The sequence below is a fragment of the Sylvia atricapilla genome, chromosome 14 (assembly GCF_009819655.1).
Source record: "Sylvia atricapilla isolate bSylAtr1 chromosome 14, bSylAtr1.pri, whole genome shotgun sequence".
Classification (NCBI taxonomy): Eukaryota; Metazoa; Chordata; class Aves; order Passeriformes; family Sylviidae; genus Sylvia; species Sylvia atricapilla.
This window is the reverse complement of record NC_089153.1, coordinates 10,817,165-10,843,088: the sequence shown is the minus strand read 5'-3', so window position 1 is coordinate 10,843,088 and position 25,924 is coordinate 10,817,165. Positions and strand designations below refer to the sequence as shown.

General features: G+C 43.1%; 2 protein-coding genes across 14 annotated transcripts; one reads left to right on the top strand and one right to left on the bottom strand.

Moving 5' to 3' along the window:
• On the bottom strand, positions 1-25,827 carry HNRNPAB (heterogeneous nuclear ribonucleoprotein A/B). Of its 8 annotated transcripts, none has more exons than XM_066329087.1 (9): positions 25,668-25,827; positions 25,270-25,554; positions 22,205-22,373; positions 21,962-22,120; positions 21,419-21,550; positions 19,716-19,824; positions 19,470-19,622; positions 19,307-19,391; positions 1-703 (listed from the first exon to the last, which is right to left on the bottom strand). In XM_066329087.1, exons 2-8 carry the CDS (start codon positions 25,515-25,517, stop codon positions 19,321-19,323), a joined length of 1,041 nt encoding a protein of 346 aa, XP_066185184.1. In that variant the 5' UTR covers positions 25,518-25,554; positions 25,668-25,827; the 3' UTR covers positions 1-703; positions 19,307-19,320. The 8 variants fall into 8 exon arrangements, with proteins under 8 accessions (XP_066185184.1, XP_066185188.1, XP_066185186.1 ...); XM_066329089.1 differs by lacking the exon at positions 1-703 and adding an exon at positions 12,058-12,293; XM_066329090.1 differs by lacking the exon at positions 1-703 and adding an exon at positions 15,455-15,820.
• Positions 8,328-16,721, top strand: PHYKPL (5-phosphohydroxy-L-lysine phospho-lyase). 6 transcript variants are annotated; one of them, XM_066329084.1, is made up of 12 exons: positions 8,328-8,476; positions 10,007-10,125; positions 10,864-11,023; positions 11,607-11,681; positions 12,501-12,588; positions 12,678-12,794; positions 12,993-13,075; positions 13,347-13,572; positions 13,846-14,000; positions 14,493-14,582; positions 14,774-14,904; positions 15,325-16,721. In XM_066329084.1, exons 1-12 carry the CDS (start codon positions 8,415-8,417, stop codon positions 15,351-15,353), a joined length of 1,335 nt encoding a protein of 444 aa, XP_066185181.1. In that variant the 5' UTR covers positions 8,328-8,414; the 3' UTR covers positions 15,354-16,721. The 6 variants fall into 6 exon arrangements, with proteins under 6 accessions (XP_066185181.1, XP_066185182.1, XP_066185178.1 ...); XM_066329081.1 differs by lacking the exon at positions 8,328-8,476 and having other exon boundaries at positions 8,647-10,125; positions 12,480-12,588; positions 15,325-15,380; positions 16,541-16,721; XM_066329080.1 differs by lacking the exon at positions 8,328-8,476 and having other exon boundaries at positions 8,648-10,125; positions 12,480-12,588.
• Positions 25,828-25,924: the final 97 nt, after the last annotated feature.

Below are 25,924 nucleotides of genomic sequence, written 5' to 3'. Positions count from 1 at the left end.
TTATGTAACTCAAAACAGCAATGAAAATGCATTTTATTTACTTCCATTTCATGTTCTCAGCTATCACTTTTGGTGTAGGGGTTTTTAAAGGCATAAGGAGCAGCTAACAAGCTTCCACTGGCCTTAAGTGCTTTTGAAAAACCCCTTTAATATCTCAAATTAAAGCTAAAAATTTTTCTGTGAAAGGTTGAAGGCAAATCTCTCATTGATGTCATCAGGAAGATCTGTAATTGTTCCCTTAATGTACAGTTGCTCTTCCCATCTCCCTCAGTCATCTCCAAACTAAAAGCAGTTCACTATTCCAAACCACGCTGTGGGCTTCTACACTCAAATTCCTGCACATGTCGTGTTCATGGAACTTCTTTCAATATCAATGAGAGTTCAGTCCCCAGAATGACTGCAGAAAGCACAAGAATCTGGAAGTGTCCACAAACAATCTACAATGCAGATAGAAAAGTCTTGTTTTACATACGCTGGCAAAAACTAAACAGCTTTCTATCTAGCTCCTACTTGAAGAAGTTTGATATCACTGAAGCTACAAGACAAGCTAACCTCCAAAGCTTATGAAATTATATTAAAATTTATATTTTCTCTGAGGAAATACCCCGAAGTCCTATTATCTTCAGGTAAACAAGTCAGTATTCCGTCTTCAACTTGTGGAATATCCAGTGCTTGTAGGCATCAACTGTGACCACTGCCAGGCCTGCAAAACATTGATACAGAATACCAAAATAGTGCTTTACCCTCTCACCAGTCTGCAAGGCCACCGACCCCCTCCCAGCACAGAGCCTCTGCTGCCACAGCTCCCAAGGCATTTGTTTGTAATGGAAGAAGGCCGGAATTGCCATTCTAGCACAGGAGTGCAGCTGTATCCACCCCCACCAGTGCTGCAGCTCAGGTACCAAACCTTTTTGTCATCCTCTTTGGAAATTCCCAGGCAAAGGCCCTTGCTTCTGCACGTACAAAGACCATCTATGCACGTGCAGCCAGTCAGGACTGTTCAGGACATTGGGACTCACTGCTCACATGCAGTAGCTTCTCTGGACTCCTGCTGCTGCCCCTCCCATCAGGAATGCTGGCAGGTACAGATCCTGCTGCACACTGTTGCCACTTTGGCTATGAGGAACTAACCAGTAGGTCTCCAAGGCCTGGGGGTGGTACATCCACTCTACCAACCCCTCATCATCAAAGGAGCAGAGACCTGTGGAGAGCAGAGCTCCCAGGAGCAGAGCAGGGAATGGATCCCCCAGAAGGGCTGTCACTGGCACCTGAAGTCCTGCCTGGACCTCAGCTGAGACTGGAGCATTTGGCCTTTAGATTCTGAACAGAGTGTACCTGGTTCCCTGCCCATGGCACAGAGCTGGACCTAGGTGACCTTTAAAGACTGTTCCAAGCCCAGCCATTCTGTGATTATCAATCACATTACTCAGATCAACAGACTTTATTAGAGAAACTGTTGGGTTTTGTACTGATTACACAGAGTCTAAGAGGAAATCTGTTTAGAGACTTCCATGTGTCTTACACAAACATTTAGAAGAGTAGTTGTTAAATATAAAGCAGTCATGATCTTACTGCAGTGAGTTAAAAAGATGTGCTTTGCTCTGCAAATTCATGCCAGATCAGTTGATTATTTTCCCCTTCCATATGAAAATGTTTATGTGGGTCTCTTTGAATACTTTGACTTTGTGAATAGCTCACGAAGACAAATTTTACTTCTAGGTAGTACAGGCAGTCTTGCTCAAAACTCAGTCATGATCTCAGCCTTTCACAAAGCTTAGGGCCTTTTTCCCCAGAAAATCGCTCTTTTGTTTTCTCCTCTGGTTTGAAAGAATCTGAGACTACTTTACAGCAATTCCAAAAAGCAGCTGAATGTTACCACTCTATGTCAGCAGCAATGAAGATGATTGACAGAGAGGCTGCTAATGCTTACGAAATGTGGGTTGGTCTGTGACTGAGCCACTGATTTTTCTTGATCACTAAAGTACTCGGTGTAACTTCACGGATTCATCAATAGACATTCTGGGTAACACACTGAAGTTACTGATATTGCGGGAACCTGAAACTCAGACATTTTTGGTTTTTAGTTGACAAAAATTCCTTCCTCTAATTTAACTGCCCATGAAAGTACAGTGCTTTCCATGAAGTTAAACCACCCATGTCTGCTGCTGCCCAGGAGTAGAGGACACACAGCTTTCTTTAAGGCTTGTTCCATTTCAAACTGTAGCTAATGACCACCCTTCCAGTCACCACCAACATCCTCCCTCTTAACACACTGTAGCCCAATCAGTTTTGGAAGCAAAGTTCCCAAACTGAATCGTAAGGGCACAAGAACTCACTTGAGACCCCTAAAAGGTTTTTCAGCCACAAAGCTCTGCAGGCAGGGCTGCCTTGCCATGAGAATGCAAGTGCATTCTGTGACTGAGGCTGGAGCTGCTGCTGGCTGTGGTTGTGTCACTGCTGGTGCTCCAGGAGTGGTGATGCTGCACCCAGCTGTGAGCTAAAGCTTCTGGGGAGGATGGATTTGGGGAAGAAGGGAATAAGAAAAAAAAAAAACCCATGAGTGTAACTCCACAGCTTGAGAGGAACCTTGCCAGAGCATGAACCCGATAATTTGGCCTGTTCTGATGGGAACAAATGAGATTAATTAAGAGTTTTGCAGCTCAGTCATGGCTTGGCCAGTGAGTTCAGGAATATTTCTTTGGATTACAAAACAGGTGGCAGAGAAATCCTGATCTGACCCCAAACTGAAACTGTTCCCAAGTGTCAATTCATCAGTATTTTAATTTAGAAACATCATAATCAAGACATTGCCACATGCTTTGTTTTATTCCCGTAGGGAGTTGCCTCTCCTGTATGCACTGCTTCTGACACTTCCTGTATATACAGTGGTGATGAATTTATTTCTGTATGGATTTTTCTCCTGTGTATTTAAAAATGTTTCTTTTAATGGTAAGCGACTTTCTGATGTGTTTTCTTTTTAGGAAACCAATAGATAAAGTATTTAGATGAGTTTTTGTCTTCTGTAATTTCATAGATTCAGCATTTGAAATCCTTAAGCAAACCAGCAAAACATATGGGAGGTTTCAGCAGTTTAAGACCTCCCCTGCAATGATGCAAAGTAATCCATGGAAAATTATACCTGTGGTTCTAAGATTGTTACAGTAACCACCACCCTGGGTATAGTTTTGAATTTGCACCCAGCCAAGCATAGCAGGCTCTTGGGCAAGAAACCAAGAACTCACATGTTGTAATGCACAATTGATTAAAATAAGTAATAAAAATTAATCGAACTATTAAGATGCCAGCAAGTTTCCAGCTTTTTATCATAACGGTGAATAACTCCCCTGGCCTGTCAATATAATATGTGCATTATAAAGGTGTTCCCCGGTCACTGAATGCTGGTTCAATGCTGCCCTCTACAGGAGACTTTTTTTTTTTTAATAGAAGCAAATTTTATGTCGTGACAGTGTCTCCTAATTTACAGCACACGTGGTTCTTGTGTAACTCTACGGTTTGAGCAGATACTTGTAAAAACAGGAGTGCATGGATAGAAACTTTAATTTTTTTCCAAATCTGGTATTTCTTTATGGGAAATACCATTGTATTCTCACATTTTTTCAGTCCCACTGTTGCCCAGATAATTTGCAGTGTTACACAAATAAAATCTAGTAGGCTTCCTGACACATTTCTATTTTTAAAATGTTGAGCGTGGAAGCTCTGAATTATTTCCTTTGTAGGTAACAGATTTCTCTTTAAGATACACAAAATGTTAATAACAACCAATGATTAAGGTATAAAAATTTAAATGTGCCCAAACCACTCATCCTGGACAAATAGTGCAGGTATGTGGCTGAATTCAGATCAGTGAGTTTGGTTCCAATGTGCTCTAGCAGAGGAAGCAGTGCCCTCAGCAGTGTCCAGGGGTGGAAAGAACCTCAATACTGCTTTGTTTAATTTGAAACTCCTGGTTTTTACCTGTTCAGGACAGGCTGAGATGCTGAGCAGCACAGCCAGCTTTGCAGAGGTTTAACTAGAAGATTTTCAAGTGTGAAGTTACATATATGGATAATTTCAGAAGGGCTGTGACACTTTAACTTGCCAAGACAATCACTGTGGCACACACTGAGCCTTGCAACTTTACAGGACAGTGTTTATGTAAGCGTATTTCTTGACTCTTTTGCAATAGTGTTTAATTTTTTTAATTTTTTTTTTTTAACAAAAAGGAGGGGGCAGAGAGAAACATCTGGTCACTCTAATTAGTCCAGTCTCAGTGTCATTTACTGGAGTCACCTGCATTTTAACCATCTCCCTGGCACTGCACTGGACATGCCATAATTAGTTCAGTTTGAAATACTCCAGGGCTCCACTTGGGGGAATCCATTGCAGACTGAAGCAAACCAGTGAGTAAAAAAAATCCATTTCCTAAACTTTATTTTCCCTGGTGATCATTTATATTTGCAAGTTAAAAATTACTTTAAGTACTTTCACATCCCCAGGTGAACTACTGCAACTTTGCCACGTGCTCTTGTCCCATTAGATGGCACAACACAAGGGATGTGTGACTGTTCTATAACGTGCAGCTAAAATAAGTGCTGAAATTCTGTCACTTAGATGTGAATGGAGGAAGGATTTAGTAGATTATATTACTGTATACTACTGTAGAGAGCCTGGGGGAAACCACAGGAAGGCTGGGAAACACGAGTTTTCCATGCATAAGAAGTGGAATTATTGACAAGATAGTGGTGTAAGAAATACATTAGTAATATTTGTGGTTTCCCTATGTCTTAGGACAAACAATTCCTGTTTTGTTTAAGTTGTCCTAGAAGTTGATTTAAGTGTGATTTCATGGAACAGTCAGCTCACTTCTGTGTCAGCTCACTTGTGTAGTTTCTTGCATAACTTAGACTTTAATGAACAGAAACTTAAAACATAGGTGTCCCAAGCATCTGTAAATGACACTGATCCATCTGCCTCTTTTTATTATACTGTTAAACACTGTATTTGAAAAGTTCATTTTACAGGAATTTATTAAGTGTAGGTGAGTGCTTATCAAACTTGTATTTCTGCAATTACATTAAAAAATTAAAGTCTGGTTTTGCAAAGCAAAAGCACCCAATACCCACTGAATTTGTGAAGTTAGCAGGAAAGGTCGTAAGCTTCCACCAGTGCAATCCAAGTCGTGTTTGCTGGTTTGTTACACAGAGTGCAGTTTTAGAAACAATTTCATACCACCTTTTTGTGTTTCAATTTGGGTTTCCTTTTCTGCTAATTTAAAAACAATCAATAATACTAAATATGAAGGATGTTCAGCACATTACCACAGTCAAAACTGAAAGCCCCCTGCTTTGCTGCATTACATGACTTTGGACATAGAAATAATACAAAACTGGTGTATACATTAGCATTTGAGAAACTGTACCTGCTGGTATCTTAAATCTGTATACAGTTTAGAAAATCTGTATACAGTTTAGAAAAATACATGCAACATGTGCCTTATCTGTCCAAATTTGTTTTGAAATTATGTCAATAGAGCTTAATCCTATACCACATTAAGCAAGTGTCCCTTATTTATGTGAGCAGTTGCATCACTCCAGGGAGGCTGTTCAGAGGAGAAAGGGCTGTTTGTGTGTTTGCAGTTTGCCAAAAATGAGTTTTGAATGTATTTACATGGTATTTTATACAAAGCTGGCTAAATCTCTGTATATCACCTTTGAAAAGAATATATAGATATTAAAATTACAGAAAATGTACTTAGCATCTCCATTTGCAAACTTTTTGTGATTTTTTGATCATGTATGTGCCACAAAAAGCATTCTATTTACTCGTCTTTGGGGAACAACTACTTTAAAAATGAAGGCATTAATAACAGTATTTCTTATCCATTGTTTTAACATGTTAAAATGGTATTAATTAGTACTGCATCATGTATTTCTAGTTTAAAGCTGTAATGGACAATACATTACCTTGAGACCTAAAACCCCTTTTTTTCTTGTGCTTTTTTTAATAAAAGCAAAACCTAGATTTTAAAAATGGTCTCTCTGTACAGATTACTTTTACAATTGTGTGAATATGTATAATGAACTCTGCATTTGTAACCAAGAGTAAACTTTCCAAATTGTAAATGTTCAGGTTGTTATTATAAATAGCTAGTAAATATCTTAACCAGACAAGAGTTCAAATAAAGATTAACAGCCATTATTAACTTTTTCTCCGTTGTCTTTTGTTACTTAAAACCTGATCTTTGTGAAACAACAGAGTTAGACTAAGTTCAGTCTGTCTTTAAGTACACAGCAATTTGGTTTTGCATTCTCCATATTGCACAAAATTTAAACTGCACCTCTGTTTATCAAGTAATTGCAACTAGAGATAATTACTGGTGGCCTATCTAGAAAGCGAAGTCTGCCAAGCGTAGTTTAAAATTATCTGTTCTGTTTTTCTAGTTTTAAGAGCTGTTTGTCAGTTTAAACCAAAAGAACATGAATGTGTGTTTGGAAGGAAAAAAAATGTGTCACTTTCTAGAATCAAACTGGACAAGTTGATGAACTTGGTTATGAGATATACCACCTGCAGTAGCAGAACTCAACTCATCCCAGAACCTATTTTCCGGTAATCTTCCTATTTTTCTTTACTAATTCCAGTCAAACAGGAATGGAAGAAAGATCATTCTAATCTGATTGACAGCATTTCCTCTTTTAATCCTTACTATTACCTGCTTTAGGATTGGCTCTAAAGGAGTCAGTCAGGTGTCTACTTATCTGCCACCAACCAAACACAGGGCACGTGTAAAAGGTTTGGTTTACTTCTGCTTAAACAATAAAGTACGTGGAAGAATTATTTCAGTTCTACCACCTTGGCGACCTGCTCAAATAATTTTCAACTGTAAACGAGACTTCCTCGATGTGTATTTCAAACAAAGGGGGTTGCTGCTGTACTAATGATCCTGAAGAACCCTTTCCTCCCTCCGAGGTGAGTGGGGTGTGGGGCTGGATGCGCCCGAGCAGTGTAACCCCGGGGTGTCCGGTTACAGCAGTGTATCCCCCGGGGTGTCCGGTTAGGGCAGTGTAACCCCCGGGGTGTCCGGTCAGAGCAGTGTAACCCCGGGGTGCCCGGTTAGAGCAGTGTAACCCCCGGTATGTCCGGTTAGAGCAGTGTAACCCCGGGGTGCCTGGATAGAGCAGTATAGCCCCCGGTGTGTCCGGTTAGGGCAGTGTAACCCCGGGGTGTCCGGTTAGGGCAGTGTAAGCCCCGGGGTGTCCGGTTAGAGCAGTGTATCCCCCGGGGTGTCCGGTTAGGGCAGTGTAACCCCCGGGGTGTCCGGTTACAGCAGTGTAACCCCCGGGGTGCCCGGTTAGGGCAGTGTATCCCTCGGGGTGTCCGGTTAGGGCAGTGTATCCCCCGGGGTGTCCGGTTAGGGCAGTGTATCCCCCGGGGTGTCCGGTTAGGGCAGTGTAACCCCGGGGTGTCCGGTTAGGGCAGTGTAACCCCGGGGTGCCCGGTTAGAGCAGTGTAACCCCGGGGTGCCCGGTTAGAGCAGTGTAACCCCCGGGGTGTCCGGTTACAGCAGTGTAACCCCGGAGTGTCCGGTTAGAGCAGTGTAACCCCCGGGGTGTCCGGTTAGAGCAGTGTAACCCCCGGGGTGTCCGGTTACAGCAGTGTAACCCCCGGGGTGCCCGGTTAGGGCAGTGTATCCCTCGGGGTGTCCGGTTAGAGCAGTGTAACCCCGGGGTGTCCGGTTAGGGCAGTGTAAGCCCCGGGGTGTCCGGTTAGAGCAGTATAACCCCCGGGGTGCCCGGTTAGGGCAGTGTAACCCCGGGGTGCCTGGATAGAGCAGTATAACCCCCGGGGTGTCCGGTTACGGCAGTGTAAGCCCCGGGGTGTCCGGTTAGGGCAGTGTAACCCCCGGGGTGCCCGGTTAGAGCAGTGTAACCCCCGGGGTGCCCGGTTAGGGCAGTGTATCCCCCGGGGTGCCTGGATAGAGCAGTATAACCCCGGGGTGTCCGGTTAGGGCAGTGTATCCCCCGGGGTGCCTGGATAGAGCAGTATAACCCCGGGGTGTCCGGTTAGGGCAGTGTAACCCCGGGGTGTCCGGTTACAGCAGTATAACCCCCGGGGTGCCCGGTTAGAGCAGTATAACCCCCGGTGTGTCTGGTTAGAGCAGTGTAACCCCCGGGATGTCCGGTCCAAGGCTGAGCCGCCGGCAGTCCCGCAGCCCGTCCCCACGTGTCCCCGCTCCCGGCTGTGTCCAGCCCCGCCCCGCCGGGCGCTCGGGGCAGGCAGCGCTCCAGTCCCGCCGCCCCTCCCCTGCCCTGGCGGCCCTGCCCCGCGGGAGGCGGCCGCTCCCTCGCTCCCTCCCTCGCTCCCTTCCCGCCCGCTGCTCTGCAGGCCGCTCGGGCCCCGCGGGCGGCTCGGCGGCCATGCGGGCGGCACAGCCGCGCTCCCGGCAGCAGACCCTGGCCCTGCGGCGGCAGCTGGTGGGGTGAGTGCTGCGGACGGGCGGGCAGGAGGGCGCGGGGCCGGGGCCGGGCGGGCACCGCCGCCTGACGTGGCCGGGAGCCGGGAGCCGGGAGCCGGGAGCCGGGAGCCGGGAGCGGGGCCCCGCCCGGCGGCAGCGCCATCGCGCCCGGGCTGAAACCAGCGCCGGAGCGCCGCGCCGCACAGCCCGGTGCGCTGCTGTAATTAACAGGAATTAGCCGTTCTTAAGGAGGAGGATTACGAAACTGCACTATAAAACCCGTATGACACCGAGCGCGCCCGTTTAGAGTCTAAAGTGCTTAGAAAGTGTTTTCTGTGAGCCCGGCGAAAGCACGGCTGGGGCTGGAGGCCGTGCTGGGCCAGGCGAGCTTCTGCCTCACCCACTATTACAGCCTATCTTTCAGGAAACTAATTACACCAAAACTGTGATGGAATTAAGAACAAATGTCTGCTCTCTGACGGAATGAGGGACAAGACTCAGTTCTGAACTCCCCATTACCGGTAGTGTTTCAACCTCCCTAAAAGTCTTAATTCTGTCGACCATCAGAATGGCAACTCAACTCTTTTGTTTAACTGTGGGAATATTTTTACATCATATCTATTCAAATCCCAGGCTACTTTTATGTGTTGTATAAATACAAAAGTTGGGCAGAAAGTAAATTCTGAAATTGGAATTATGCCAGTTACATATACCTGAAAAATTCTACACTGGCTGTTAAATCTTTTTCTAACTGATTTGCCCTGCCACTTGGCAACAAAGACCCAGCCTCTGCAAGCACTTTCTTTTGAATAGCGAGGAGAAGCTTAGAAAAACCCCCAACTGTTCTGCCAGCTCACTCAGAAAGTATCAGGATACTTTGGGGAGGGATAATGAAGCACTTTATTATTTCACCATTGTCCTTTGTCATCCATTTGACAATGGCTTTGTATTTATCATCAAATTATTTCTGTATAAATTTACTAAATAAAGTATGGAAGTTTGGCATTGCCCTTCAGAGTCAAATCTCTGCAACTCCTGCTTAGGTAGATGTTTTTCCATTTTTACTTGTTTGGCAATTCATTTAAAAAGTGAAACAAAACAAATCCGCTTAAGTAAACCCAGCTTTATAAAATCACTCAAGTGTTCTAAGCTATGGTTAGTGAAGCTGTAACAATCACCTGCAGCAAACTATCTGGAAAATCAGGACATTGGCAGGAACAGCAAGAACATAATAAGAATAATAAAAAGAACGTAGCACAAGGTAAGAGACACGGAGGAACAAAAAAGGCAGACAGCACAGATGGGAAGGAACTGCAGTTAAGACGGAATGAAACTATAGAGGCAAGTCCTACTGCTGTGGTTAGAATCCTAGAGTGGGATTTTCCGGTTTGGAATGTGCTTTTTTCCTGTAAGTCTAAGAAAATTTGAGTACAAGGCCTTTGGTTTAGGGGCCAAAAGCAGGATGACTGTGCCAGCAAACAGGAGAAGTGTCTTTTACCAGCAGGATAAACTAAACTCACTAAGATTTATTTTGCTTTCTGATGCTTGTTATAGCTCTTCTTGCAAGCTGTTTTTTTCTAATGATCCAGTGAAGATCGTGAAGGCAAAAGGCCAGTACATGTATGATGAGAATGGCAGACAATACCTTGACTGCATAAACAATGTCGCTCACGGTAAGCTAAAGTCGTGGTATTGCACGTTATTTGCTGCTGTGTTTTTTTAAGCAGAACAAAGAACAATCAGTACTTTTACTACGGTTGCACTGTGCTGGGGGAGGGGATGTTTAATTGGAAAAGTGGAAGGAAACTTTCTTGAGGGTGTAGTTTGGGGAATTACAGGTTTTTTTTGAACTTTTGTGTGTGAATGTGCTTTCCAGACTTGCTTCCTGTCCTGTCTTCCTATAAATGTGTCTAAAACGTACAGATTTTTTTCCATGGAAACTCAAGTAAAGCACCTCACTGTAAAAATGTTTTTGTAAAAGTTACTGTTACATGTACAGTCACAGAACCACTGCTCAGTGTGGTGCTTTGTGTATAATTGCTGCTTTCTTACAGGATTTGAAATGTCTCTAACCTAACCCCCACCAGTAATTCTTTTAGTAAAGGTTACCTGCATTTTTCCAAACTCCTGAACTATGTAAATGCCTGAATCCAAGCATCAAATCAGACACTATTTGGTTTAGCATATCAATTTCCAGTACTAACTACAAACCTTAAATACAGTAGGAGGCAACTTCGGACTTTCTGAGGAGCACAAGAATGTTTTTACAAGATGTAGCATTATTAAGGCCCTACTGATAATATCTCTGTACTATTAGAGAAATGTAAATGTTTGAAGTGTTTAGCTGGCAGGTGAATGAACACCATGGGTATATGAAGGACTCTCAAACCACTCTCCACATTCTCTTGCAGTTGGGCACTGTCACCCTGATATAGTAAAGGCCGCTCATGAACAGAATCAATTGTTAAATACAAATTCTCGTTACCTTCATGACAACTTGGTTGATTATGCTAAGAGACTTTCAAAAACACTACCTGAGAAATTATGCATCTTCTATTTTTTGAATTCTGGGTAAGTTGGGTACATCAGAATTGATACTGGGGCTTTACTAGACAGACAAGTACACACCTCCTTATCAACAACCAATTTCAGTCTGGTGTGGATGAGCAGATACTGACGAAAACATGACTTGGGTTCTGCAAGCTCTCTACCTGGGAACTAAACTAGTGCTTTATTTAAGAAGGGTTTTATTTTATTTGTAAGACCTTAGACCACAAAACAGAAATGTAAGTAAGTAATTGCTGTATTAGTTTCTTGTCTGATTTGTCTTCTGACTTGACAGTTATTCTCAAAATTAAATTTACCGATGCATTGCCTCTGCTGGGGGGGGTATGGGGAGCAAGGGGGCATATTCCTAAGCAAGCTTCATCTGGAAGAAGAAAAAACCAAATTGTTTCTGAGGTAGTTCCTGTACTCTGGCTTTTTAAGACAGATTCTGTTTTGGTGAACAGTCCTCCCTAGTGAGTGCTGATTACTAAGGAAATTGTGTATAACATGCATTGAGTTCTGTCTGTTCATAGCAGTGCAAGAGAGGTTTGATTTCAAAACTCAAAGACACCCACAATGAAACAATTACTGAATGTTTCCCTTGTAGATCTGAAGCCAATGACCTTGCCCTGAGATTGGCACGGCAGTACACAGAACATGAGGATGTCATCGTTTTAGACCAGTGAGTATATTGGCAATCTGGGGGTACAAGGCTCACTTTTGGCCCACAGAGCATTGCTGAAGTCCTCCTGTAATAGAAAGACTGTAACCAGGAAGTTGAGGGAAGTAATTTTTCCCTCTGTTCAGTATTTGCCAGTCCAGCCCTGAGAGCTGTGCTTGAGCTCTCCAGGACTTGACAGCTGTTGACACACTGGAAGGAGGCCAGCAGTGGCTGCCATGATGGGAAGGGAGGCACAGCAGTGAGAGGTACTGGGTTTGTTTAGCTGCAATTGACAGCCAGATAGATCTCACTGCCACTAAAACTGTCTCATGGGAAGGAGCAAAAAAGATGGGACAAGTGTGAAGATGTATGGTGACAGGAAAAAAGACCTCAGATGTAAGTTCAAACCTGAGGAATTTTGATGAGATATAAAAAAAAAAGTCTTTTGCCATGAAAGGAGTCAAATATTAGAACAGGATGCCTACAGTCACTGGAAACTCCATTGTTGGAAGATATTCAGAAATAGGCCCTTCCTGTTGTTCTGCAGTCTTGTGATGATGCTCAGGTGTTCCCTGCTGTGATTCCACTCACTGGTGTAGGCAAACCAGTGATAAGTCCTGTCCCTCTGCATCCCTTATATATTTAAAATAAAATAAAATAAAATAAAATAGAACTAAGCTTATTGATAGAAAAGAAACTGCAAAGCTGTTCTCAGGTTAAGTTACTGAATTTTCTACTAGGTGATAGGAGCTGGCTACTCTTTACTATTTGGCATGCTAATACTAAAGAACTCTTGATACTGAGAAAATTACTGTTTAGTTCTGCCAATTGTTTTTTAAGTGCTTACCATGGACATCTGACATCTTTGATTGACATAAGCCCATATAAATTCAGAAATCTAGGAGGACAAAAGGAATGGGTCCACGTGGTATGTACTTCAGCCTACCTATCAATTACTTGTCAATTGAATGAAGTTGTTTTTATATACTGAATATAGGATACTGTTCCTTTGCATAGGCTCCTATTCCAGACACATACAGAGGACTCTACAGAGAAGACCATGAAAATTCAGTAACAGCCTATGCTGATGAAGTAAAAAATGTTATTGAGCATGCACGCGAGAGAGGCAGAAAGGTAAAATATCATTTCCTTAACTGTTTGTCTTTGAATTGCACTGACAGTCAGGCACATGGAATTCTGAGTTACTAAAGCTGAGTAGTATGGACTTGTCAAAAAGAAAAGATCACGTTAATGCTCAAAAACCATGTAAGGACAAAGAGTTTACTCCACAATTTTCTGTATTATGTTTAAATATTATATGCTGTGTTTCAGATTGCTGCATTTTTTGCTGAATCTCTACCAAGTGTGGGTGGTCAAATCATTCCCCCAGCAGGTTATTTTCAGAAGGTTGCAGAGTAAGTCATCATTCATTTCCTTTTCTGACTTAATATATTTGGTAAATAGATAATTTCTTCTAGCATAGAACTTGATAGATAGGAAATTACCCAAGGCTTCATGTTAGAATGTGAACCTTGTATATGGCTAAGACCTGCTTATCAACACACAGTATATAATATAGGCTTTTACACATTTGTTTCTGCCAAGTAGCACTTTCTGTATGTTCCTGAACAGTAAATGCTGTGTTCACTTTCCTTTTAAGAGACAATCAAATCTGTTATGTTACAGGCATGTGCACAAGGCAGGAGGTGTATTTATTGCTGATGAAATTCAAGTTGGCTTTGGCAGGGTTGGCAAGCACTTCTGGGCCTTCCAGCTTCAGGGAGAAGATTTTATACCCGACATTGTCACTATGGGGAAACCAATAGGAAATGGGCACCCACTTGCTTGTGTAGCAACAACAAAAGAAATTGCAGAAGCATTTGCAGCCACAGGAGTAGAGTATTTTAATACAGTAAGTAAAAAGTTGTCTACTTCTGTAAAGGAGTCTAAGGATTAAAATTAGATACTCATACTGTGCTTTTATTAGCATTTACCACACAGTAACTGAAGACAAACTGTGTTTCTGTACTATTTCTGTGTTTCTAGTCTGTGACACTCATGTATTGGCTCCATCTGATAATAATGAGAGTATGCTCCTTGTAGCACTGAGACTACACTTTCAGTGACTTGACTGCATCTTTCTTCTTCCCTTCCATGGCTCTGTGTGTTCCTTGCCTGGACTCAGTTTGGTGGGAACCCTGTTTCATGTGCCATTGGATTAACTGTGTTAGATGTGATTGAGAAAGAACACCTTCAGGCTCATGCCACAGAGGTAGGAAACTTCTTGATGAAGCTACTCAAGGAGCAGCAACTCAAGCATCCCATCATTGGTGATGTCAGGTACCAGTGCCTTGTTTACATTTTCAGCTGCTTTCTGTTTGGTTCAGTCAGTTGAACAACTCAATCCAACAGATACTGTTTTAAGAAATTAATTATATTTTGTGTTTCCAGCAAAAATAAAGAGCCTCCTGTACAATTAAGTAAAACAAGCTTGAGCTTATCAGAAATACATGAATACTTTGCCACTCTGAACTGTTTTATCAGTTTATTAGCTGCTAAAGGAATTCACTTTCCTGTTTGAATTCAAAAGTTCAGGTGCACAGGGTACAGAAGTGCTGAGCTAGATGGAAAACATGCTTAAGATGCTGTCCTGCGCTGCCAGTGTGAGCAGAAGTCTGTATTGCTATGTTTCTTCAGAACAGCAAAACCTTTTCTAGCAGTAGTCAAACATCAGGTAATTCTCATGCAGTAAAGGTCTGGTCTTAAAAAAAACTTTTTAGTTCATTTGTAGTTCCTTCCTCTGACACAGACTGACTGTTATTTCTTTTACAGGGGTTGTGGCTTATTCATTGGAGTGGACTTAATCAAGGACCAAGTAAAAAGAACTCCAGCCACAGCAGAAGCAGAGGATTTAGTTACAAGGTACATGGGACAACCATGGAGGTCCTCAATATGGGAGGCAAGCACACAATTACAAACTACCTTTGCCACTCAGGAGTTGTTAAAATAAAACCAACTCGCCCAAACTGAAACCAGCCAGCAGGCTGCTGTTTAGAAGTTTTTCTGAACTACATGCAGAGGTGAATGTAATTCTTTGTTACTGCTCTTTCCAGACTTAAGGAGAACTACATTCTATTGAGTACAGATGGGCCAGGAAGAAATGTGCTGAAATTCAAGCCCCCGATGTGTTTTAATATGGAGGATGCAAAATTTGTTGTGGAGACAATTGACAAAATACTAACAGGTAAAAAATGATCAAAACCCTTAAAAATAGAGAGTGGTTTCTGAACTTTCTTGAAGACAATGCTGAGCTGCTGAGCCTAATTTTCAGCTGTGCTAAAATGGAGCCCAAATGGTAAATGCTGAGCACACAGCCTTCCCTTCTCAAATATTCTGTGCTGAAGTTCTCTAACAAAACTACTTCCTCTACAGCTGAATGTGCCTTTTAAAATAGCTTTGCTCTGGCTGAGGTTTGAGTTTTAGCTTATCTGAACAAGCACAACTTGTAAAAGATGTCCCTCCATATGTTCCTGAAAGCCATAATCTACATACTTTTGCCACTTAGCTTTTTATACAACTTCTACACACTTAGCATTTAGAAAATTAGTTTAAAAATGTCACTTAAGTCATGACTTCTCTAACTTGTTGCTTATTCTCTCACCAGATATGGAAAAAGAATGTCTGAACCATTAGAAAACACCAATTTGTCTACCTGAGCAGGTATTTACCTATAGTCACCCAGTACTATTTAAAAGCTAAGGTTCCTAAACATAACTTCACAAGCACAGTGAGAATAAAGCTTCCTCAGAGATGACTTTACTCCAAGTTTGCAGGAATTTCTGGGAATCTCCAAGCGCAGACCACACTTGTGTACATCCAACATTCACAACTACCATCCATTATTAGTCTGACACTCCCAGCAATACTGTGTGCATCACTTGTTTGTAAGTTAGGGCCAACATGTCCCAGACATGACTGTCTCTAGAGCATGCAAATGCCTGCACAGCCACACAAACACAGAGCTTTTCTGCTTGCTGCTCAGTGCCTTCAGGCTCCAGCCAGAAGCTGGCCCAGCTGCATAACCACTTCTCAGCAGATCTCCTCTTAAGTGTCATTTCAGGTTCACAGCCGGTATCTCATCCTTCAGGATCCATTTACCCCTAGACTCAAAAGTTTGTGGGTATCAGAGTAAGATTGGTCTTGTTAAGTCTTCAAAGCCTTGTTATGTCTTCATCTGTTGAGGTCCCTCAATAGGTTGCCAAGAGAACATCTGACTGCAAGTCAGTCTGTTGCATACTCATGAACACAGTGTACACTTAGAGTTAACACCTTGGTCACAACACCCTTTGGTACCCTTAGTACTTCTTCAGACTACTCTTGGCTAAAAGACAACCACGTGTTTAGCAGAACTCTGGATAGCTGGGCAGGAATGCACCTAATGTGATTGTTGTGAGCTGTGTCCTCATTCGTGGCCTCAACCACCGTGAGATTCACAGTGCTATGGCCCTGAGCTAAGGAGAAATATAGTTTTAGTTCAGTGTAATATTAGTATAGCAGGCACAAGAAAAATGTGTTAATATTTTATTTAGCAAGTTAATGGAAAGACATACAACTGTTTATACTACTTATTCTTAGGAACAGAAAGATTACTTAGCAGTGCCAGTGCAAATTAGAGGGCTAATGACTTAATGTGCTTGTCTATAATCTAAACTAAGCAAGAAAAATGCCTTTATTTTCTACAGGAAACCAAGAATGCAAAAAGCCTCTTACTAAGTACAGTACTAGTAAGACACTTACATATAATGTAAGCGAAAGAGGCAATTACGTAATTTTTTAATGATACTTTTACAAAAAACCATAACATTATTTTCTTTCCATAGGTTTCAAACAATGCTCAAGATCTACTACTAAGAAACATTATTCTACTGTAATAATGCACATTTAATCTTCATCCTAGCATGTCTTAGACCAGATAAGTCACCTTTGATTTTTCTGTTTTCATTTATCTTATTTTTAGTAAAAGGTCTAGGAGAAATAAATTTTACAAGAGCTTGTCTTAAATCTGGCAGTGTGGAATCGGCTTTTATTTAAAACAGCATATCTAAAACTGATTATAAAGAAGGATTTTTCTAGTGGACACTACAAAATACATTTTCTAAATTTATGCACTTTGAAGTTACGACTCTTTCAAATCGGGATGAGCCAATGGGTGTTCTGATATTTTGAAGTCTTCAGCTACCTATGCAAACACTATTCCAGATGCCAGTACAGCCAGTTCTTCCCAGGCTCCTCTGACCAGTTTCAGCAGCCAGTGTCAGAACAAGGGCCCTAAGCACTGCTATATTCAACAAACACTCTCAGCCACCAGGTTAAGTCAAAAACTTCAGTTCCAAACTCCTAACATCAAACACATGAGAGACAGACACTGAGAGCTATGGCTCCCAAACCACTTCTTACAAACACAGCCTGTCCTTGAGAAATATCCAAGGAGGATTGGTAAATTAAGAGTAGATTACAGCCATAAGCAACAACCTTGTGTACAAGCCTATTCTTTCACCAGGCAGTTCTTTGTATCACAAACTTCTCATGCAAAGAAGAAAGGGAAAAACCAGCTCTGCATTTAAGTACCAGTATCCTCAGTTTCTGCCAAAGGCCACATCACCTGGTAAGAAAGCATTACCCTGAGCACTTAGAAAAACCACCACAATAACACCAGCTGACAAACTCTTGCTAGGACACAACTAGTCAGAAGGACTGCAGCACAATGGTCCTGGTATCATGCAATTTCCCACTGGAGGGCCAAGTGTTTGCTAGAAAAATATTCTGCTACCCCTTATTTCACAGAAAAAATAGTTAAAGTAATTAAAATTTAAATCTTGAGACAGTAATACTTATAAATACCGTACTCATTTCTTTCAGTAATCTGCTGGATTTTTTATCTGCAAGTTGGGCTGGAGGTTACATGGTCCAGCTATAAATCTGTCAACTATACGATTTAAAATCTGATTATTTTTAATATTCAAGACTTACACTTAACACCAGAAGAGTTTTGCAGACTTCTAAATTTACAAGCAAGTTTTTCTTTTCAAGGACAGCCAGCAGGGAGCAGCAGATTATAGTCCATGCAGAAAAAGCAGCATCCCTTATTAAAAAAAACTGGGAGGGTCACTAGTAATGTGCTTGTTTCTTGTCTTAGTTACTTGTTCAAACAGAATTTGTTACAAGGAAAAAAACTGCCATGTTTAGCTTTAAAAGGAGGTTAAAAATCGAACTGATCACTGCAGCAAAGATTAGAAGTTTACTTTGTGCAGTAGAGCTTGCTATATTTTGCAACAAAACAGGCAAATCACATGCCAGTTACCACCTTAAAATAGCAGTAAACTACCAGAAGAGTCAAAAAATGAGAGTATTTCTAGCTGGTCACTTATCTCTAGAGAAAGAGATGTTTTTTCCATCCACAACTGCAGCGGAAGTTCTTTTAGCCTTTTCTGTTATACAAAAAGACTGCAAAAATTCAGACTTTGCATTGGCAACTTCATGTCTGTGCAACCAGCCTTTCAAGGCAGGTATATACATCCTATTAACAACTTGCAGACAAGTCTCAGACTCAAGACAGTGAAATATGAAGTAAGTGCAGCCAGCTTCTTGCACACCTCTTGGCTCCCCCTCCTGCAGTGCTGTCCAGGCTCTCAAGCCCTACCTGAAACCTACAGCTCTGGCTCCTCCTAGCAGAGCCCAAAGCAGACACCACTACAGTTACTCTAAGCCTCTGTGCCTGCCTAGAGCATGAGCCACCACCTCACCAGCACAGCCCCACCACAGCTGGGGCTTCTCACCTGAGCTCTCCTCCACAAACTCCAAGCAGAAGTGACAGCAGGTTTTAGCTGCCACTTAACTGCAAGTGAGCACAACTACCAACACAGCCTTCTAGTTTTAAGATTAAAAACATTTAAGCACAACTCTCAATCTATCAAGGTACTGCCATGAACTAAATTCTGGGAACAGGATACTGGTGTTTTACTAACACATGAGCTGAAGAATGGCACAAGACACTAGATTACGCCTTTTTTATTTCAAAAGCTAGGATAGCTTCAATATCCATGTCATGGTGAATCAGAACACATGTAAAATACCTTACAATACATTAGATTCCAAAAAGGTACCAAAAAGTACAGTAAAATTAACACTTCCATTACAGGAAATGTATGACACAAAAACAATACAAAATAAAAAGGTGGAAAGTGACACTGGTTCCCTAAGATGCATCTCATTCTGTACAATGTACAATTCTGTACAATGAGTAATGCAGAGTCCATAGTTAACTCCAAGAGGCAGTCCCTAGATGCAGAGCTGCAGCTTAAGCAGACCCTCAAAATCAGTTTCAGTTTAACCTATTAATAAAATCATTAATTAATATCTTCAGCAATGCTGAAATTTACACACCACACTGTCTAGACAACTAGTTATTGGTAAGTATTAAACATGTAAAACATTTCCAGGGAGCTCTTCCAAGTAAGATGCACATTTAACAGGCCATAGAAATTTATTGTAAAGTTAAATTTGGTACAGAACTGAAGTATCCATCTACAGCATTGTATACAAAACCTATGCAGTCATTTTCCAAAAGAGACCATGCCACTGCATACCTGAATAAGTTTGATCAATATGGCTTGTAGTTATTCTGATGACCACCACGTCTTGGTGTCTTCCCATAATTTGCACTGCCTTGACCTATGAACGAGAGAATAAATGCATTAAACTGCTAATTAGTTATGCTTGCTTATACCCAATACAGTTCTCTTTACTTACTGTAATCATAGCCTGGTCCATATCCATAATACCCATATCCTGAATAATCATAGCCTCCATAGCCACCATAACCTTGCTGATAGCCGTATCCTTGATTCCCATAACCCTGGTTCCAGTAATTGCCATAACCTTGATTCCAATTTTGACTTTGAGCTATAGAAGGGAAAACCATCCACAAAATCCCATTTTAGTACACACAACTTATTTAGAATGTGTCCATACTAAAGTAGTGTGTGTGGTACTTACCGCCGCCTCTTCCACCTCTGCCTCTTCCTCCATAGCTACCTCTTCCTCCACCACTACTGAACTGTTGCTGCTGGTACACTTCTTTTGGCTGTGCTACCTTAATCTCACACTGCAAATAAAACAACAAGGAAGAGTATGTAAAGTGTCTCACAGCAGGATTGCCCAGCCTGAGCACCTGGAGAAGCCAGAAGTTCCTCTGGAGGCAAAGGAGGTGTACGTGCTGTGCTCCTGGTCAGGTGAGCAGCAATAGTGCATATCCAGGGGCATCTGATTTATTGTGCCATGTGGGCAAAGGTAAGTTCCCTGGCAGCCTTTCCAAGAGGTCACTGCTTTCAGGGCATTTTATCCTGCCTGTTCCCTACCATCAGGGTCACCATGGAAGAGGTGCTGAGGCCACAAAAGGCTGCCCTCTCACCTGGCACAACCTCCAGGACAAGGCTGTTGCTATCAGTCTGCTTCACCTGACCTGCACTGAATGAACAAGGTTCTGAGAAATACACCAGAACAAGTTTTCCTGGCAGCCATTGTATACCCTACACACTGTGCATGTGGATGGACTGTACCATACCCCTACCAACGCCTGAAATCACCATTTATCAAATACTAACAGGTAAAACCATCCGTAACTGACATTTCCAAGGCAGGTTCCCAGGCTGCAGTTCAAGCTGTCAGCCAACCGCCAGGTTCCTGGATTTGTGCACAGTCCAGGATTAAAGCTACTGCTGCTGCAAAAGGAATAACAGCACCCGAGATAGACTGGCTGGAGGTTCTTCACCATAGGACCCTTAAGGTAAATCTGCTTTTTATTATCTATGGCTACAACACAAGGTACAGTAAAGAAATTTCTCAGCTCTCTTGGCATTTAGGCATTCATCTCTCCTGAAAACAAATTTCACTGCTAACTAGTGATTTTCTCACTGCATTAGGTTTGCCAGACTTTGCTCTGTATTGGGTCAAGACCAGTCTTAATACAATCCAAGTCAGTGTCAGACAGTACAACCAAATGTGACAGGGCTCAGAAGTTGTGATCAGCACTGGCCTCAGAGCAAGGGACCAGAGACACCTTAAGCCAGTTCACATCATTTGCCTCCAGTGTCTCTTCATTGTTGTTCCATGAGCTCTCCATTAGCTGTTCCCACAGATGAGCAGGCAGCTGGTCAGAGCATCTCCCACCACCAGCTGACCAGGCACAAGATCCCTAAGTGTACATTCACCCCCTGGACCCCTGCAGTGGGTTTACATGACAAGGTTTTGGTAGCAGAGGGGCTGCAGGAAGGGGCTTCAGAGAGAAAAAAACCACAAGTTGCCCCCCAGCAGATAGAGCCAGTTTCAGCCAGGTGCTTGCAAAGTTAAGCATCTGCAAGGCTTTCATTTATGCAAGTGCTTATGCTGAAAATAGGCATCTACCTGTTGGAATGGCTTCCACTGCTACACAAACCAATTTCTCCACACATATTTAATAAATGCAAGTAGATATTTTATCTACAAAACGCCCTGAAATACAGCAATGAAGCCACAAGTACTGTCAAAGAGCCATGGTAGCCTCTGTGACAGAACTTATGGCAAAACAATACTGTGGTAAACTTCAAGCTGTCCTTATTGCAAATTTGGTACTTTGACACAAGAGGTCTACAAAACCCTTCTCAGGTTATAGATGTAGAGATAATGTCCTTGGACAAAGAGTTACAAGTCAAAGTTTCTACCTTGCTTCCACTGACGTTATGGAATTTCTTCTCCAAAACCTTCTTCACTGGATCCTCTTCCTTGAAAGTGATAAACACAAACCCCCTCCTTTTGTTGGTCTTTGGATCCATTGGCAGTTCAATTGCTTCAATCTGAAGAAGCAAAATAGTATTTTCAGACTCATGTTTTAGAACCACAGTTAAATGCACAGAATATGGGACAGAAAAACTAAATTTTTTCTCTATACATATTAGGCAACACCAATGTTGTAAGCCTTTCTATGCTAACACTGGCTTCCAGATCAGAGACTTTCATTTTACAACTCTTCAGATTGATTTTAACATCAGCTAAAATGCTCTGAGTTAAAGACAAGGCTATCTAACTAGCAATGAAAGCACATAGTACAGGAAGTGCCACCTCTGCTCTCAAGTTGGAAAACTTCTGGATGTTACAGAATCCTTGATACAAATGGAGTTAACTTACTTGAAATTTGCAAATTATTAGTAAACTAAACAGCAACTGGGGACTATACCTTGAGAATTTAATGAGATACCATTACACACCTCTCCAAACTCTCCAAAGTATTCCCTGATTTTCTCTTCTGTGGCTTCTGGGTTTAGTCCACCAACAAATATTTTCTTCACTGGATCCTTTTTCATTGCCATGGCCTTCTTGGGATCAATTAGTCGTCCATCTAGTCTATGCTCTTTCTGTTCCAGAACCTAAAAGACAGTTTGATATGAATATCTCAAGCTGAAAAGTTTCCCTCAGAAGTTAAAGATCTAAAATATGAAGCTTCAATTCACCTTTTCAACACTCCCAGGTTCTTTGAAGAGAATAAATCCAAAGCCTCTGGATCTTCCTGTGTTAGGGTCCATCTTTATCGTACAGTCGGTTACCTCACCGAATTTGGTGAAGTAATCTTTCAAGTCTTTTTTGCTTGTATCCCAACTGAGGCCACCAACAAACATCTTCCTGAAATTTCAAGGAGAGATGAGCTATTCAGATTCAGGAAGCGCTAGAGAAAAGCACATGCAGTAAGATGCTCAGTGGTACACACCTCAGCAGCATTGTCAGAACAGGACCAACTGTTCCAAATGCAACACCTGCAACTTGTCAAAAGCTGCTTATATTACAGGAGTGCACAAGGGTGGGCTTCTCCCTCTCTCTTTTTGAGGGAATGACACAATGCACCCTGGCATTTATTAGAGGATATAAGAAATAGTAAGAATAGCCTGAAGTATTCCTTGCCAGTAACTTACGTTCTTAAAAATATTCTATAATTTGCAAGAAAACAGTATTGATTATATCAAGTACTGCCAACTCAGTTTTTGCAAAGAACTTAGGATCATTCCTACTGCTTTGAAAGCATTCAGCAAAAAAGGTATCAAAAGCAAAGTATTTGAGCTCTCTTAGGTTTTGGTTAAACAGCTGTAAAATTTTAGTCCAGGTATCCGTGACCTCAAATAACAGTCACATACAACAGACAGGACTTTGGACCTGCCTTAACTACTATGTTGTGCACTTCTTCCTGCTTAGTTACTGACTCTAGCTGTCTTCATCAGTACTACAGGAGTCTCTCCATTGTTATTTATTGCAAATAGGCAGTTACTGTTCTTCCCTGCCCACTTTTCCATACAAAATATCCTGTGAAGGAGGATCTCTAGCTCAAGGAACTAAACTCAAGGCACAATGCAGACATGAAGTTAACAAACAGAACAGTGATAGCAGGCAATAAGGCATTTTTCAAATGCTCCACTTCAAATGAAAACATTAATAACAGGGCTGCATTTTCTATTTTCATAGTTTCCAAGGTAACAAACTAAGCTTTAAAAAGCATTCCAGCCTTTTTATCTAACTATAGACTGAAGCAGTTTAAGTTGTCATTACTCTTGTTTGGAGGCAACCTAGATTGTCACTAGAAGGTAGCAGCACTTCAGAAATTAAACTATGTTTAAATAAAAATGGCTTTTGGTGTTTGTGTGTAACTTTGCAATAATCAGCATCTGTTTACGTACAAGAGGCAATGGGAGGGGGAGTGGGACCTTACAGGAGTTTTGTCCTTTTTTCTCAAACTGAGTAAAACCATACCCTTTTATGGGCTGAAGTCAAGTTTTTTCAGCAGACCAAGCTGTGTGCTCTTGGTGAGTGCAGCAGGAAGCATCGGGTGCAAGCAGAGCCTGTGCTTCCTGCAGCCATTACAGCAGAGCCTTGGAGGAACAGCCTGACAAAGTTTATTAAGCCTTTCAATACCAGGTCAAAGAAAGGGGCTTGGGGAATTCCGTCCCATCTCAACAGCTGACTGTGCCTGCTCTAACCTGTACAGACTGACGGTGGCTTTCCACGGCACACCCTGTCATCCCTGACCACACTCAGAGAACAATCAAGAGATTGGGAGACAACAGGAATTTGTCTGGAGGCAGCTTTGGCTGCTTTATGGCATTGGGTCGGAGCTGTGGCATTGCCACATGCTAAACTCACCTCTTACCACAGCTGTATGTGTTACACTTTGCAATTTGCACTGCTTTGTTTTGTAACTGGAAAAACTGATACCTAATTTAAATAACACAACATTTAAAACTTTTGAACCTCTGAAACTAAACCAAAAATCCTGGTAGCTGGCTTTGCCTTCAGAGGACACAAACTGGACAACTGCACTCCTAACACAGTCATTTTTCCCTCCTGAGTATATCAGTGCAGCTAAATTGAAGCTTATTTTAGCTCCTAATAAAACACTGTAAAATCAGTGCTTTGGAGAGCACTACATTTTTCACATAGGTCAATCCCCCTGAATAACTGCTTCTCTTAAGTTGTTTCACTTCATACCGATTTGGGACTGAAGCTTGTCACCTCCTGTTCATGAAAGAAAAATACTATTATCCTTTTTTCAGCACAGAATACTATAAACAGTAAATAAAAACTCGTACATAGCTAAAAGGCCTGGTTCTCAATCCTTCTTGTGTCTGCAAAAAGTACATCCGGCCCCAGCTTGCAGGAAGCTTGTGCAAGTCTTACTCGTTCCTTTATAGTAAAAAATCTATTACACTGCCTTCAGCTCTCTATTTAACCTGAGTGATCTGACCCTCCGGTTCAGAGCCCAGCGGCAACAAAGGGAATTCCAATTAAATACATGGGGTAGCCTGAATAACAAAGACCTACTAGAGAAATAACCAGATAATCCTCACGTCAACTACGTGTATTTATGAACAAACCAACTACGACAGGAAAAACTCTACTTGTATACACACGGATTCCACTACCAAAACACAGTCAAACTACACTGACTCCTCCAGAAATCCTTTGCAAGACTTCAGGCATTTTCTGACAATGCTGCAAAGTAGCACACCAAAATCGCTCTTACCGATTTAAACACACCGCGCATCGTCTCAATCGTGCAGATTTTCCCTTTGGTTCCCTTGAAAAATAGCTCGCTTACCCCTCCGCCTTTCAAGGCCAGGATTATTTTTCATGCGCTTTACACAAAACACATTCGCATTTACATCGACGCCGCTGGCGATAAACCACGCGATCCCCACAAAGTTTCAACCAGCTCCCCTCCCCCAACAGAAAGCAACTCCTTCCATCCGCCCCTTTCGCTAAAGAGGTGAAGGATGAAGAAAACGCGGGAGAGGTAAATCCCCTTCCATTTTACAGCGTGAGACGGCAACAGCCCCGCTCGGCGCCCCTCCCCCAGCCGCCACATGGCGCCAACAAAAGGCAGCGCCAGAACAAAGGAAGCGCTGGTGCTGCAGGGCCCGGGCTCGGCGGGGCCGCTCCCGCCGCCCTCCCCGCCGGGCCGAGCGGGGCCGGGGGCGCTGCCGCCGCAGGGCCGCGCCGGGCCCGGCGCTCCGCACATGGCGCCCGGGCTTACCCCGCGTCCTCCTCGTTCTTGCTGGCGTTGATCTGATCGCCCTCGGCCCCATTCTGGCTGGCGGCCGTGCCCGCCGTTCCCGCCGCTGGGCTGGCTCCCGCCGCCGCAGCCGCTCCCGCTGCTCCCGCCGCTGCTGCCGCCGCCGCCGGAGCCCCGCCGGTCTCGGCCTGCTGCTCCCCGGCGCTCTCGGCCGCTTCGTGCCCGTTCTGGGTGGCGCCGGTCGCCAGCTGCTGCTCCGCTTCCGACATGGTGCCCCGTCCGCAGAGGGAGAGGGACGAGAGGCGCCTGCGAAAGACGAGCGCGGGTCAGCGCGGCGGCTCCTCCCCGGCCGGGCCGGTCTGATCCGGTCCGCTCACACCCCTCCCCCTTCCCGCCGCCGCCATCCCGCTCGTACTCACTTTTAAAACCCGCTCCCGATAAAACCCGGGCCGACCGAAGTCTAATTAAAACCACCCCGGCGCTGGTGCTGGAGCCGATCCCGCTCCCCGCGGCTGCTCCGCACCGGCCCCGCCGCCACCGCCGCCTCCCCCTCAGACACGTACTCAGGCCCGCGCCCGCGACGCGTGGCCGCCTTTATACCGCCGGAGCCCGCGCCACACCGCAACAAGGCGCGTCCTGGTTGGGCGCCGCCGCCTGTCACTCAGGGGGTTCCGCT